Raw genomic sequence first — 14,834 nt, forward strand, 5'->3', positions numbered from 1 at the left:
TGGACACACCTGGCGTTCAGAGAGATGATGCTACTGACTGTTTCTGCAAAATTTTGTGTCTCATATTGTTTGTCTGGGACTTGAGCAATCTCTTATTTTTTATGGTCCCAGGCTACTGGCAAATATACACACATGAAGACAAGTCACCATACATGGCCGGTGGGCCATAGTGGACTCGCATCGTCTGCTTAAGCGCCACAGAGGCACTCCAGATTGAGCAGGTGGTTGCAGCAGTATTTAAAGCACTCAGTTTGGCTGATTTGAAAGCAGATCACATCCAGATCAGAGTCAAAACTTACTGCAAATTCGTCCCTCAACTCTGTCCTTGTGAAGGGGAGTGGGCAAAGCAGACCACATCCCACATGTCTTGGGATCGCGCTGGCAGTGTTAGGAACAAAGCAGACGAGAAATGGGTTGTTACAAGATGATGGTGGCAGTGGTGATATGTACATGGCTTCCCATCAATGCTCTAGGCAGCTTAAAAAGCAAAAGCAAAAGCAAAACCGACACTATACAAAATTAAAAAATACAAAAGGAAATAATTAGCACAGATGAAAATAACAACTTAAAAACCTTCGTTCTAGTGAAGATGGAGAGAAACAGGTTTTATGCAGCTCTGCTTAAAACAAACAAATGAGTAAGAGTACAAAATGTATTTTGGTGGAGAACCTGGAGCCCTCCAAATGTCATTGGGCTCCAAGCAGCATCAGTCCCAGCCAGAATGGTGAACTGCTAAGGGTGATGGAGTCCAGCAACATTTGCCCACCCCACTCATTATTTAAAACCACATTTGAAACAGGAAAGGCCTATTGTTGATTTTTAAAGCACATAGTGCACAGTCCCTGGTCAGCTGCAGGTTGTTTGAGAGCTCCTCCTGCTGGCCACTTGGAAAGAGAGCAGCACATTGGTTCATCTTTGTGTCAAAAATATTTTTACATGGTGCTGTGAGACAAGGGTATCAGAGCGAGCTGTACAGTAGAAGTAGATGCTGTTGCACAGCTTCGTTGTTCTGTTTAGTCTGTGGCTCTGCAGAATCAAAGAAGCTATGGCAGAGCATGCAGTTACATGTGGGACCTGCAATAAACGTTTGCAGTATGAAGTGCTCCTGTTATGGACATTCCATCTCCACCTCTCATCAACAGTCAGTCAGCATTCCATGCCCACTGAGCATGCTCTGTCTTCATTGGGTTCTTTCTCAGGGTTCCCTTCCTACTTAGTGGTTTTCTTTTTCAAAAGATTAGTAGAATTTCTGCAAACCTTGGGGTTCTCAAGAGTACTCCTGTGTGCAGATGGTGTTGTTTTGCCTACTATCTCTGAGGTCTCAGGCTATGTAGGGCTGAATACAAATATGTAGCAGAAGGTGTATTAATATGCAGTCTTAATATTTTTGGGGGGAGGGGTTCCTATGCAGATTAGTTTAAATTTGCATAGGAAAATTTTCTGTTGCTGTAGAGCAGCTGTAGGGAGCCTCCAGTCACAGGCAAAATTATGCCTGTCAATTTGGCCTCCAAGGTTGTTGCCCACAAAGCATGCCCACCTGTCCCACAACCAATGTCACACAGAATGGCAGGTGTGGGGCAGCTGCGAACGTGGCCTCAAAGGGACAATCGGCAGCCTAAAGTTTATTTGCAAGTGGGGGTCCCTATCACACTGAGAGGAAGCCACACTGGGCTTGTCCGCACTAGACAGTTCCTGGTGGAAGAACTCCCTAGCGCAGCTTGGAGGGCTTATTTGCTCAGTTCCAAAGCAGTTTGCATTCAAGCCACTTTCTCAAATGAAGGACGAAAGCTCCGTTCCCAGGGGTGCAAAACTGAGCATGCTCCATTGCAGGCACACTCCCAGCGCCAATCAGTTGTACCTGCCGACCAGCTACCAGTGGTTACATCGATGCTCTTGGATTGAAAGGCGATTGTCAAAATTGGCCTGTGAAGGGTTGGGGAATTAAGGACCTTTACCACCAGACAGATCCAATTTAACATGCTTATTTTGCTTGTATTCCGTAAACAAAGCTTTGAACCTGCTAAGCTTCCCTAACGTCATATTTGCAATTGGCATCCGTTCCTTGCTACAAAGGAACTCGTGAAGCAGGAACATTTTCTGCCCCACATCACTGATTTCTTCATTCGTGGCTCAATTCAGGTCTCAGAGGACCTTTGCAGTATGTCATAGATAAGGCAAAACAAGATGACTACTACTGCAGTAGCAAAGCTGGAGATTAACATTAGGTTGAGGATCAATTCCATTAGAATGGAAGGTTTCTGAAAGTGTAGCCTTATTGGAGTTCACCGATTGGGTCTGCGTTGCTCCGGGACAGGAGGAAGGAAGTCAAATGACACCGAGGTTGGTTCAAAGAAAGAGTTTATTCTGCTCTCCGGATAGCAGAAGGCACTTGCGTGGTGAGTCCACAGCAGGTCCAAAGAAATCAGAGATTACATGCAGTATATATATCCTCCAGGCACCCTCTCCCTCCTTCCCCAGGAATCCAACCATGTCAGCCTATGTACGCAGGTTGACATCACATATGTTCTTGCTCTGGTATTCTTAACCATAAAAGGGTATTCCTTCCTGTACTTCTGACCATAAAAGGATCTTCCTCTTTCTACTCTTATCTTGGAGGAAGAGGTCGTCATCTCTGAGAACACGCTCTGGCATTGTTCCCGGACTTTTGTGCGTCTTTTGTGGTCAGGACATAAGATAAGGCACAGATGTGTCTTCTCTGTTCTACTGGTACAGTCAGGGTCATCCCTTGCCGTGACTGATAAAGGAGAGAGTTTGTTTATACAGCTGTGTCCTTGTTATGCATTTGCTCAACAGCTCAAGTTTTATGCATTTTAGAGTGCTCTCTTGGAGAAACAAGAAACTGACTGCACAGAAACCCATTCCTTCAAAAGTAAAGTGCCCTGCCACTTAAATTGTTGCCAATACTCCCATGTGCCTTTCTTTCCCCTCTTTTGCATGACAGATTTGATGCTTTCCATCATGGATTGTCTGTAGCCTCACCTAGGAAAAGTGGCTGGTACTAGGAGTTAGGGATGTTAAAAGCTGCTGCCAGTTCAGATAGATAATACTGGGGTAGAAGGATGAATGGCCTCACACTATATAGGGCAGTGCCATGCATAACAGTAAGCAGTACTGGAACAAGCCAGCCCACTTCCATGCCAGGAGCTCCTTAGTTGAAAGCAGTGCTTTCTCCCCCTAAAAAAATGTTTAGGCGTACTCTCATTTTCCTACTCATATTGAAATACTGCCCCTCAATGAGGCCAAACTTAGATTCATAACATGTTTAGGGGTATGTGTCCCCCCCCCGAAAAAAGCACTGGTTGAAAGCCATGTTCATATAGCCTTTCATGATAAAAACAGGGTTTGTTGCCCTTGTTAACTGTTTTCAAGCTGAGAATGGCTCTTCTTCTCAATGAATCCCCCACACGCTCTTTCATGGCTCTGTGTTGCAGATGACTAAGAACGGCACCGTGGAGTCTGAGGAAGCAAACACTTTGACACTGGACGACATTTCCGACGACGATATAGATCTAGATAACACAGAAGTAGACGAGTACTTCTTTCTACAGCCTCTGCCAACAAAAAAGCGAAGGGCACTCCTGAGAGCCTCCGGGGTCAAGAAGATTGACGTAGAAGAAAAACACGAGCTGCGAGCCATTCGCCTGTCAAGGGAGGACTGCGGCTGTGACTGTCGAGTCTTTTGTGACCCAGAAACGTGTACCTGCAGCCTTGCAGGCATAAAGTGCCAGGTGAGAACTGAACTCAGGTACAGTCTTAAAGGGGCCGGGGGGAACGAGGAGAAGCCAAAGTATAATTACAGGTATTTGTTTTTTTAAAAAACCCAGTGGCATCCTCCTCCCCACCATTCAAATATTCCTAATGTATTTTTCATACTTCCCCCAGTGGTAGGAAATTCTAGGAGTCTCTTTATAATGCCTATCTCAGTATGCAACAGCAACTACGCTGTTGGGAGGCCAGGTGAGTGGCAGCACCCACCTATCCATTTGCTACAGGGGAGCAGCGTAAATAAGGTTCTCATAAGTCATGGCTTCTGATAATGAGTCCTAAGCCTGGTTAAGCGTAACCATGGTTGACAGCTATGGTAACATAACAGTTGAGATCATTTGGGTCCAGCAGAGTGGGGACGGGGGACTCATGCTCTAGAAAAGAGTATGAAACCCCCACGGACAAATCTTGATAGCTTTCCTATTAGCAAGCAATCAGCAGTTTTACATTTACGTTGCCCTTGGTGTCCTTTAAGGGATGCGGGTGGCGCTGTGGGATAAACCACAGCGCCTAGGACTTGCCGATCAGAAGTTTGGCAGTTCGAATCCCCACGACGGGGTGAGCTCCCATTGCTCAGTCCCTGCTCCTGCCAACCTAGCAGTTCGAAAGCACCTCAAAGTGCAAGTAGATAAATAGGTACCGCTCTGGCGGGAGGGTAAACGGCGTTTCCGTGCGCTGCTCTGGTTTGCCAGAAGCGGCTTAGTCATGCTGGCCACGTGACCCAGAAGCTGTACGCCGGCTCCCTCGGCCAATAAAGCAAGATGAGCGCCGCAACACCAGAGTCAGTCATGACTGGACCTAATGGTCAGGGGTCCCTTTACCTTTGGTGTCCTTTATGGAGCAACCAATTTTGAGATTCTTCCTTTCCAATGTCCCCCTGCTCTGGATTTATTTCCGCAAGATGCAATATAATGGACTGGGCATTTTAAAATTAATGTAAATCATTTATTTTCCGTATCACCCCTTTGACCATATATCTGAGGCAGCTTTCCTGAATATAGCTCCTGGTTTTTACTGCCAATTTCTAGCTTGGCAAGGTTCTGCACTATAGAGTTCCTCCTTCCCAGACCCTTAGTTAATCCATGGTCTTTTTCCTAAAGGTGGATCGTATGTCTTTCCCATGTGGTTGCACTAAAGAAGGATGTAGCAATACGGCAGGTAGAATTGAATTTAACCCTATCCGCGTCCGGACTCACTTTTTGCACACTATAATGAAACTTGAATTGGAGAAGAGCAGAGAGCAGCAAGTCTCTGCGCTGAACGGTTGCCATGGCGAGATAAGCGCTCACAGCAGCTCTATGGGCCCCGCAGCCCACCCGCTAGAATATTCTGTCCCGGATAACTTTGAGATTGAAGCAGAATCTCGGGCCGGTGTGATGCACTTGCAGTCGGCCGATGACTTGGACTGCCCAGGGGAAGAGGAGGAGGAAGAGGAGGAGGAAGACGCTAGCAGCTTTTGTAGTGGGGTTACAGATTCCAGCACCCAGAGTTTAGCACCCAGTGAAACAGATGAAGATGAGGAAGAGGAAGAGGATGACGACGAGGATGATGACGAGGAAAAGGTGGATGACTTTGTGGAAGGCTTGGGTGCTCATGGTGACATGGTGCAAGCTCTTCCTTCGGTCCTCTGCTACTCCGACAGCACTGCCATGCATGAGAGTCACTCCAAGGCTTCCTCCTACTATGGCAACTCCTCAGCGCTTTATTACCAAATAGAGAACCACAGCCCTGGTGCTCCTAGCCAGATGCGTGAGGCTTACTCTGAAAGGGATACAGTTAAGAATGGTAATCTTTCTCTGGTGCCTTATAATCCAGCTTCAGAACAGTTTGTGGACTACACACGGCAATCAGAGGAAAGTTATAGCGGCTCGCTTTATCCTCCTTCAAACCCGTCCGTCATAGTTTGCTGCTCGTCTTCGGAGAGCGACGGCACCGTTCCGTGTAGTAGCCTATACGCTGAGCATAGGCCAAGACACTCCCAAGTGGACTTTCCCTCATACTTGAAAAGTCCTTCTCAAGATGGATTTGTTTCTGCTTTGAATGGCGGCACTCACCTCCCAGAGCATCCCGCTGAGAATTCGCTCAGCCTCTCAGAAAAGAGCAGATTGCATGAAGAGTGTATCAAATCGCCTGTCATGGAAACGGTACCTGTTTAAATTATTTTAGGACGGAATCCCTATATTTAACTGCACTCTGTTTTAATTCCCTGGAACCAATCTCTCCCCCCTCTTAGCAATAGAGGTAAGGGGACAAGACTGTGGTTAGTGTTTTGAATATTTCTTCTGGTTTAGGCCATTGCACAAAAGCAGTTCATGTAAAAAGTTAAAATTTAAAAATGGGGGGGTTGGGGGGTTGGAATCAAATGGTCTTTTGATAGAAAATACCTAGATTAAATAATAATAAAAAATAGTCGCCTACCTGTTAAACTACGTGAAGCTGGCCTATCGAGACTCAAAGCTTCCCTTTGTATTATCAGACCAGTACAAGATAATGAAAATTTTACTTTGGAAACTTCATGTTTAGAGTACAAAATTGTCACACATATTTGAAGAGATGGTGACTTTTTAAATGTAGATGTGATTACTGTACAAAAAAACTGCCCCTGAATTGTTTGGTAATGTATATTTTATTTATTGTAGCTTAGTACTCATGTCTTGATAAAAAAATGAACAGCATGTTCTTTGGAGCTGAACATTTGAGCAGCACAGCACAGCCACTTCAAATTTCATAAGGAAAATTATATAAATATTTTGTAACCACATCTGAAGCTGACATTGAATTATGTTCTTTGAAGTGCCCTAGCCTCCAGTCATACTTGTAAGCTAGGGGGCAGTCCAGGAAGTACCACTGCTAGGCATGATCTGCTCGTTTCAGCAACACGTGTGGGGCATTCCTGTTCCATCTCTATAAAATGAATGAAGGGCGTGCACAAGCTCCGCCTTCTGAACTGCACTCATAGGCATCTATAATTGCTAGGAAGGTGAAATATAGGACAATCCTCTGGTTTTTGGTTTTAACTGGCACCAACATCCCTTGAAAATAAAGGAAGCTGGGCACAAGTCACCAAAAGTTAGTTGTGACTGGTTCACGCGTTTATTTTCTTTTGGGCATTTCATTTGTTGCTCAGTTTTCTACCCAAAAGCTACGTAAGGAAATGAACACTATTAAATACATGCAGAATCTAGTTGCTCTTCACATCTTCCTGCGCTCCACTTCCCAGAGGCACAGGTGTGGTTTTTTGCCATTGGACCTATGATGTAACATATATTATCATAGTAGTACAACCACTGCTTCTTTAGTAGTATGTACAATGGGGACGGGACCTCCAGTGACATCCCACCCCCCCACCCAAAAATAAGCCCCCAGAGAGACTTTAATTTCTTACATTTTTTAGGTTTACATGGTTCTCCCCTTACACATTTTATTCTCTCAGTAATCCTGGAAGGTATTTTAAAGACAGGCACCTAGTCGATTTTGTGACTGAGTTGGGAGTTGCCCACTCTAACCACTACACAACACCACTCTTGCTCTGCATTAGCCCCATGCACACAGACTCCCCATTACCTACAGTGGCCACATGAACATGCCAGATTGTCACTGTTTTGGGGTGGGATTCAATCACACACCAGGGTGCACAGTCGTAATTGTTGACAGGTTTCATGCAACAACCCACCCTCCAAACATCAGCCCTTTTTGCAGTAAGGAAAGTGTGGGATAACACTGTTATCTAACCTCTGCACAAGCGTATCAGAATGAATGTTTATTTAAAAAGCCAATGCTTTCTAATCTCCCCGCAAACAAATCAGGATGAATGCTCAAATTAACAGGCCATCTGGATTGCTATGGTTAATAGAAAACTAGCCTGATGAACCAGTGAAATCAATGGGACCTCATCTTCAATTCTTTCAGTAGAATTTGGTTGCAACTACCTTTCGGTGCATTGTGTGCCTCATGTTCACATTCAGGATGAAAACTCTGGCTCTTTGTTGCCCTGCAAATATACAGCTAACTAATGCACTTTAGGGCCTCCCCTTACTTGTGGAGGCTATGGAAAGTCTTCAAGGTATGCTAGATGGTAGGTTTTTTTAATTTTTATTTTACTTTTAAATCATATAGGCAAAAATTAGGGGGGGAATGATCCATGTTTTCTCTAGCCAATTTCTGAATATATGAGTAAGTCACTGGTAAGAGGAGTCTTTGTGTCGAGAAAGCAAATGCATTGTAAATAGAAGACAGACAGGGTTCTAGGGGCATCGAGCCATTCATAGTACTGTAGCAATATTTTAAAGGCCTGATCCAAAAGGAGGTTGAAATCAACAGGAATTTGTCCGCAGTTGCTGGTGTTCAGTTAAAGGACTCAAGCCTTTGCACTCCTCATTGTTTTTTGCTATTTATGCTCCAGCCAAGGCTACTGTGGACTCTGCCTTCTCCATTTACTTCTGTGGAGGAAGCGGGTGTGTGTATGCAAAGAAATGGGAGTCTGGAGACGTTAACTCCGCTGAAGTGAACTGGGGATCCTTGCAGGCAGCAAAGCACTGTGTGCACATCACAGAAATCCCTAATCAGGTGGCTGCTAATAGAAAATATTATTTTTAAGGTTTCTTATTCAGTAGTGAGAACAATGCCTATGAGTGTAACCTGGGACTACAAAAGTCCAACATCTGTCTTTCCCACTTAACAGCCAAGTCAAGAGTTTTACCATATCCACAGATAATATAAAACTCTACTTTTTGGAAAAGGACAATTTAATAAGGCCATCCACACATAATCCTTTCATCTACAGGGGCAATTTTAAATTTAAAGCCTTGAGCACCGCCTATCTAAAAAATACATCACTTCCTGTTCTGTTTGGATAATTCAGTTCTTTTAAAAAGGGACTTGAGGAAGCACCTTTGTGCGCCTTTGTGCCCTTACTGGACAAACACTGTGATAAAAAGAATCAGCTGAACTTACTGCTACAGTATTTTACATTTAAGTAACATTTAAAATTGATATCCATATCCAGTTTTGATCAAGATTATACCTATCATGTAGAAATACCCTGTGCAGCCATGCACACATTTTGCTCCCTGCTGTAGACTTAAAGGTACTGTCTTAAATCAGCCTTTCTAAATTGGCTGTAAATGTTTGCCTTTAAGCACTTGCTCCTGGGGAGGGTGACACGGCCCTTCTGTCAATCAGCTCATGCTCCAAGGGGGCAAACGCCATAGTTGTATGAAGCATCAAGCTTCTTTAATAGTTTTATTCACTATTTTACCAGCCTGCATAATTCAAGCAGCCGGATCAACGTCTGCCACGCAGGAAGGCCCAGAGTCACTTGGATGTTAGCAAGGAGTCAAACTTCCCTCCCATGTGAAGCTCTCTCACATTCTACAGCACCACAGATTTGTTTGAATCTCCACCCACCCCCAAAAATCCAATTTCTTTTTGCCATATGGAGCACAATACATGGGAGATGGTGGAATGAACTCCCGTGGCTCACACAAGTGCTGTACTTCCTGTATTGTTAGCCCTTGGTTTGATATCTGTGAGCCTTATGTGCCAAATGGCTTGTTGTGACTAAATGACAAATAACAGTGAATGTGTTTTGTACAAGTTTTGCATGTTCTGCTTTAGTTTTCGTGATGGCTCTCTAGGCCATACAGATAATGAAGATGATCTTGCTGAGTTTACATGCATTGATGCCCATTAGTTTTAGATACCAGTCAGCAAGTTGGAACACAGCATTCCCATTGGAAACAGACATTGTCATACCTATTTCTGTCTAATAACAAATCACCCTGCACATTAATTTTAGCAGGCCAGAAGGAAAACAACTGGGAGCACTTTCCTGGCCAACTAAGTCTCACTTGCATGTTGTGTTATTGATCTTTAAAGACAGGCAGGGCAGATTGATTTGGCTCCAGGATTTTTTAGTATTTTTTTTTTTTACAGCCAGGAGTGTTGTTTCCTGAAGTCTTCCAGTCTGCCTGCCGTTCTCAGTTACAGTAATCCAATGTGTCCCAAAGTCACAAAAAGGTTTTATTTTTTTTACCCCAGACACCAGATAGAGCACATGGAGAAATAGCCTGTACTGAAATGATTGCAAAGATACAATCATGTCATAGAATACAAGGCTTTTCTACATCAAACCCCATGCACAGATGGATGAAACGTGAGATGGAACCACCATGCTGGATCCAATTTTTCTTCACGTAGCATCCTTCTGGGAATGGGGCCCAGTGTGAAAGGGACAGGATGCTCTTACTGGATCAAGATGACTCGGTTTACATTATAAGGGAATGCTCTAAAATTTTCAGGAAATTCCCAATGTGCTAGATAAATTTATTTTTGTCCTCAAGTAATTCTTTCCCTTTCCCCCCTCCCCATTAATTTCCACAGGAAAATAGAACCATGTTTAAAACATGACAAGGATGTGGGATAATATGGAAGACAACACACAAGTTTGCAACTAACCTAAACTGAATTAATCTTGTTCAACACAAGTAGATGAATCCTAGTAGGATTGGGAGATGCACAAATCCTATGGCACAGTCAAGTGCCTTCTGTTCATATAGATGCATATCCTGATCAAAATAGATAATGCAACTCTCGAAGATTATGTTTATACATATCCCTATTTGCTAGAGAATGTAATACCAAGGATGAGGGAGTAAGTTGCCAAATATTACATTAGCAAGCAGGAGGGCTTCCCTGCAAGACTGAAAGCTTAGTTTCATTGTAAGGAATATATCTGAAATAGATATGCTGCAGCTCTTAGGATCACCTGCCAACACCTGAGCAACACTGTGTCCCCTGCTGCTAGTGTAAAGGACTAGCATGCCTCAACCTGTTAAGTCTTTTAGGAATAAGCATAGGCTCCAGCCCCAACTCTTGTAAGTTGCTATGGAAGACAATACCATCAGTAATTAACTGAAAAAGGGGGGGGGGATATGGAAAGGGGAACAGAACCAATATGGTCTACTTACCCACCTGCAAAGGACCATGCCTCATCTACGGCAGTGCAAGCTATTCCTTGAGCTGTCTGTTAAGAAAACCGTAGGGTTGGAGTGGCAGTCCACCAAAATTCCATTTAGGAAATTTTATTTGCGATGCATGGTGAAAATAGCCTTTCCTCACTGCCCCCCAAAACCTTAACTATGTAGATTTAATGGGGTGTTTTTTCCTTCGGGGGTGGGTACCCAGGTGACCTGAAACTCATTTGTTTACAGCCAAAATAAATATTAATATAGGAGCATGAATTCAACGCTTTTACTATTTCATACCTACTGATTCAGATGGCTACCATATTAACCTCATCCCATGCAAAGTAATTCATTCATTCCGTAATTCTTCATTCAGTGGACTAAGTTACAGGTGTTTTGTTTGGAAAAAGACTTGGGGTGGAGTTGGTAAAAATAACACATGTAAAGTATCTTAGGTACTAGAAATTTGATAAGACATAAATAGTAAAGAAAAATCCCTTCCTCTCCCAACAGCTTGGAACTCGCCATAATGAAACTGACCTGCTCTTTCTTTCATTTACCTACTTTGCTATTAAGGTTTTCAAAATGGAAAGCATTGTGTGGACAGGTGTGACCCAGCACTTTATTAGAGTGATGCAGCTTATACTGATTCACACTATGTAAACATTATGTAAGAAAACTCACCCAATAAGGAATCTCTTTGCTTTGGACAATTATTAGCTCTGTATGACTTACCCTATCTACTGTCCCTTCTTTTTTCTTTCTCAATTGCCACTGATATATGGAAAAAAAAACACAAACCTCATCTGTAACTCTGATCTGGAATGTTCTCAAGAATTAAAGTAAATAGTGTATACAGCCGTGGGTCCAATGGTATTTCCAATTCAGGAAAAATAAAAAATCAGAACTCGTGCTTTAAGATGTAGAAGTAGATTCTCATAGCTGCTTGAAAATTGTAAATAACCGTAATGCTGCTTTAACTTAACACATTTGAGGGTAGATACACAGGATTATCTTTTTATGAGGGTGGTTTTTAATCACCATGGATGGGTCTCTCAACTTAGCCATTGTAGACAGAAGCTACACACCACCACCCAAAGCCTCTCACTGGTGGTTAGTGTTATGCAAGGTAGCTTTGGCTCAGCTACTGTGGGCCCCTGTTCTGACCAGGTCACTTGCTCCCAGTTTTCTGTTCCTCAGGCATTCTTCCAAGACGTTTATGGCAAGAGAATAGAATGTTAATGTAAAACTCAAAACCCATAATTGGCATTATTCCCTCCATGTGTTGATTTAATTTTGCTTTATAAGTTGCAACTTCACAAATACCAAAAGGGTAATGTAGGCAACAAAAACATTTGACAAAACTTAACCTGGACCTTATGCTGTAATCTTTTATTTTAACTGTATCTTGTATTTATATTTTCAGTATTTATGATGAATGACATTTAATTTGATGTATTTATTGTGGCTTATTTCTGCAATGTATATATTACAAAATAAGCATTTATAAGTCTTAAAATTAGGTTATTTTTTTTCTTAGTGGCACTCGTATTATGCTGTATTTTTACTATATATTGTACAATATATATTTATTGTCTATTTGTTTGCAACAAAGTAAATCAGGTTTCTACGTTACATCTATCACTGCCTCTTTTGTACTGGGGAAGGGGTATCTTAATCGTTTAAAGTTTAATACTGTTTTTATTTCTTTTCATGGTACAGAAGATAAAATTTTGAGAAAACAATGATTACAACAGTAAACAACAAATAACCTGTCCTGATAAAATTACAAACTATTCATGCGTACATTCTTCTCTGCCTGGGAGCTACTACTTTGGAAATCTGCAAAACTAATGAGGACTTATCCAGATGCACCCATTCAAAAGGCCACATAGCACTTTTATCCTGAGTGGTACAAACCCAGCATTAGGGGTAGGCCAACCTGTCTTGTATAGTCTACCATCTTGGTTTTCCTAGAATCCCTATGGCCTACTGATACATTTTAAAATTTCCAAAGCAAGAGTATATTATTCAAGATCTCTTAACTGTAGAGCTTAACTTATCCATGACAGGGAATTCTGAAAACAAGCAAAGTGTCTTTCCTGGATCAGATCAAGTCCAAAATACTTTATTTTTCGCTCTATAAGACACACTTTTCTCCTCCTAAAAAGGGGAAATGTCTGTGCGTCTTATGGAGTGAGTGCCTATGGATGGCGGCGGGATCCCGCTGAAGTCGCAAGTGGAGGATCCATGGCTCCCCTTCCTTCCTGGTTCGCTTTGAAGCAGCAAAGCGGGAGAGGAGCCACTTACACAGGTGTAAGCGGCTCCTGTCCACCTTCGCTGCTTTAAAGCGAGCCACGCAGGAGGGAGGGAGGGAAGGAAGGAAGGAAGGATGGACGGGCTTCTCCTTCCCTCCCTCCTCCCCGGCTCAGCTTGCTTTAAAGCAGCAAAGCGGGAGAGGAGCCGCTTACATGAGAGGAGGCTGCTGGGGTTCCTGTGTTGGGTCTGTCCAGGGGTGTGCTGCCTCCCCGCTCGTCGCTCCTTGAGCGCGCACGCTAAAGAAACATACAGCTCCTGTCCCTCTCACTCTCACTCTGATATACCAGTAGCTTATTAAATAGTTTAGTACAACATTTGATTCAGAATATCCCCCCCCCCCCCCCCGTTTTCCTCCTCTAAAAACTAGGTGTGTCTTATGGTGCGAAAAATACTGTAGTTCAAATTCTTTTGCAAGAGTCCTAGCAATCAGCAGCCACTGGTGGGCCACAATGAATTGACTAGTTTAACCTTTGTTGTATTCCACATGACATTGGGGAAGGGCTTTGAGGCGCTAAGCATGAAAAACATCATTCTTCCCAGCCCTGCAATTCCTACTTTTTTTCTTTCAGAAGTAAACTTTTTTTTTAATCTTGGGACTTTCAATATGACTTCTGCCCCAGTAAAAGTTGTGTTCCCACTGGTAACCCGGCCAAGTACACTTTGCTGCTCTCCACCTCTTCATTCCAGTTTCCTCCACATCACTCTCTTATGCACCTTCTGCTAGTCTTCCAAAAGCAGAATCAGCAACAGGAGAAGCCTGCAGTTTAAACAGTGGTGGTGGAAAAACAGTACCTTTCTTAAGAGCAGTTTAGCTCTTAAGGTCACAGAGGTGTTGCCAAGGTCTAAGAGGAGAGCCCTATTTTCAAGGGACTGAGAGGAGCTGTAATTTAAAAGATATGGAGATGCAAAGGACTAGGATTTGGGAGTGGGGATAGGGCTGAGAGAGAACTGGGGGGCAGGTTTTTTCTATTTATCACCACCCGCCCTTGGTGTGGCTTGTTTGACAATGAGAAATCCAGCCTTTAGAGTTATCAGCCCAGTCATGTGAAATACCCTGCTAACAAGAGATTCAGCAGGCGCCTTCTGTGCCAACTTTTAAACAGCTGCTAAAAACTTCTCTGTTCTGCCAGGCAATTAAGTGCACATCCCCACAATGGCCTAGTGATGTTTGTTTTTAAGTTCTTTTTTATTTTAAACTGGGCTTTAACTTTTTATGACTTTCTTGTTTGGTTTTAGGTTTTTATCTTGTTGTAAACCACCGTGATACAGCGATATATGAATATTTAAACAAACACATGTTCAAAGCAGCCAATCACTTCTTTCATGGGTAAAACTCTGTGCCATCAGAAACACCACCACCCTTGTCAGCGGAATTTGGTTCATGTGGGTTTACACAAAGGATTAGGAAGCTGTTTTTCTAGACGCTATTGGAAATAATTTTGCAACAGCATCCTCTGCTGGTTAGTTTATTGAACAAGCATTTAATAAATAAGAACTTCAAAAGGTTTGTTGGTTTGCTTGTTTTAAAAAGGAGCATTTATTATTATTATTATTATTATTATTATTATTATTATTATTATTATTATTATTAAATGCATATACCGCCCTATACCTGCAGTTCTCAAGGCGGTTCACAGGATAAAATTAGACTATAAAACTACAAAGTACATAATCAGTAGTCTAGATAAATCTGATATTTAATATTATCCTGTTAAATACACTCTGCAGACACGGGGAATGAATCTCCAACATTAACATGTTCCT

The 14,834-nt window shown here is 42.7% G+C and overlaps 1 protein-coding gene across 3 annotated transcripts in view; it reads left to right on the top strand.

Annotated features, from left to right (window-relative positions):
* Positions 1–12,503, top strand: part of CSRNP3 (cysteine and serine rich nuclear protein 3) — a 93,939-nt gene extending 81,436 nt beyond the window's left edge. For 2 of the 3 annotated variants that reach the window (XM_081871987.1, XM_081871989.1), the window contains 3 exons: positions 3,453–3,749; positions 4,887–5,930; positions 12,474–12,503. In XM_081871987.1, the coding sequence (XP_081728113.1) occupies positions 3,453–3,749; positions 4,887–5,930; positions 12,474–12,488 (1,356 nt within the window). In that variant the 3' untranslated portion in view covers positions 12,489–12,503. Of the gene's footprint in view, positions 1–3,452; positions 3,750–4,886; positions 7,134–12,473 lie in introns of those variants that run through there. The other variant, XM_081871988.1, reaches the window with a different exon arrangement.
* The last annotated feature ends 2,331 nt before the right edge of the window (positions 12,504–14,834 follow it).

Source organism: Podarcis erhardii, assembly GCF_964252035.2.
Source record: "Podarcis erhardii genome assembly, chromosome: 1".
Classification (NCBI taxonomy): domain Eukaryota; kingdom Metazoa; phylum Chordata; class Lepidosauria; order Squamata; family Lacertidae; genus Podarcis; species Podarcis erhardii.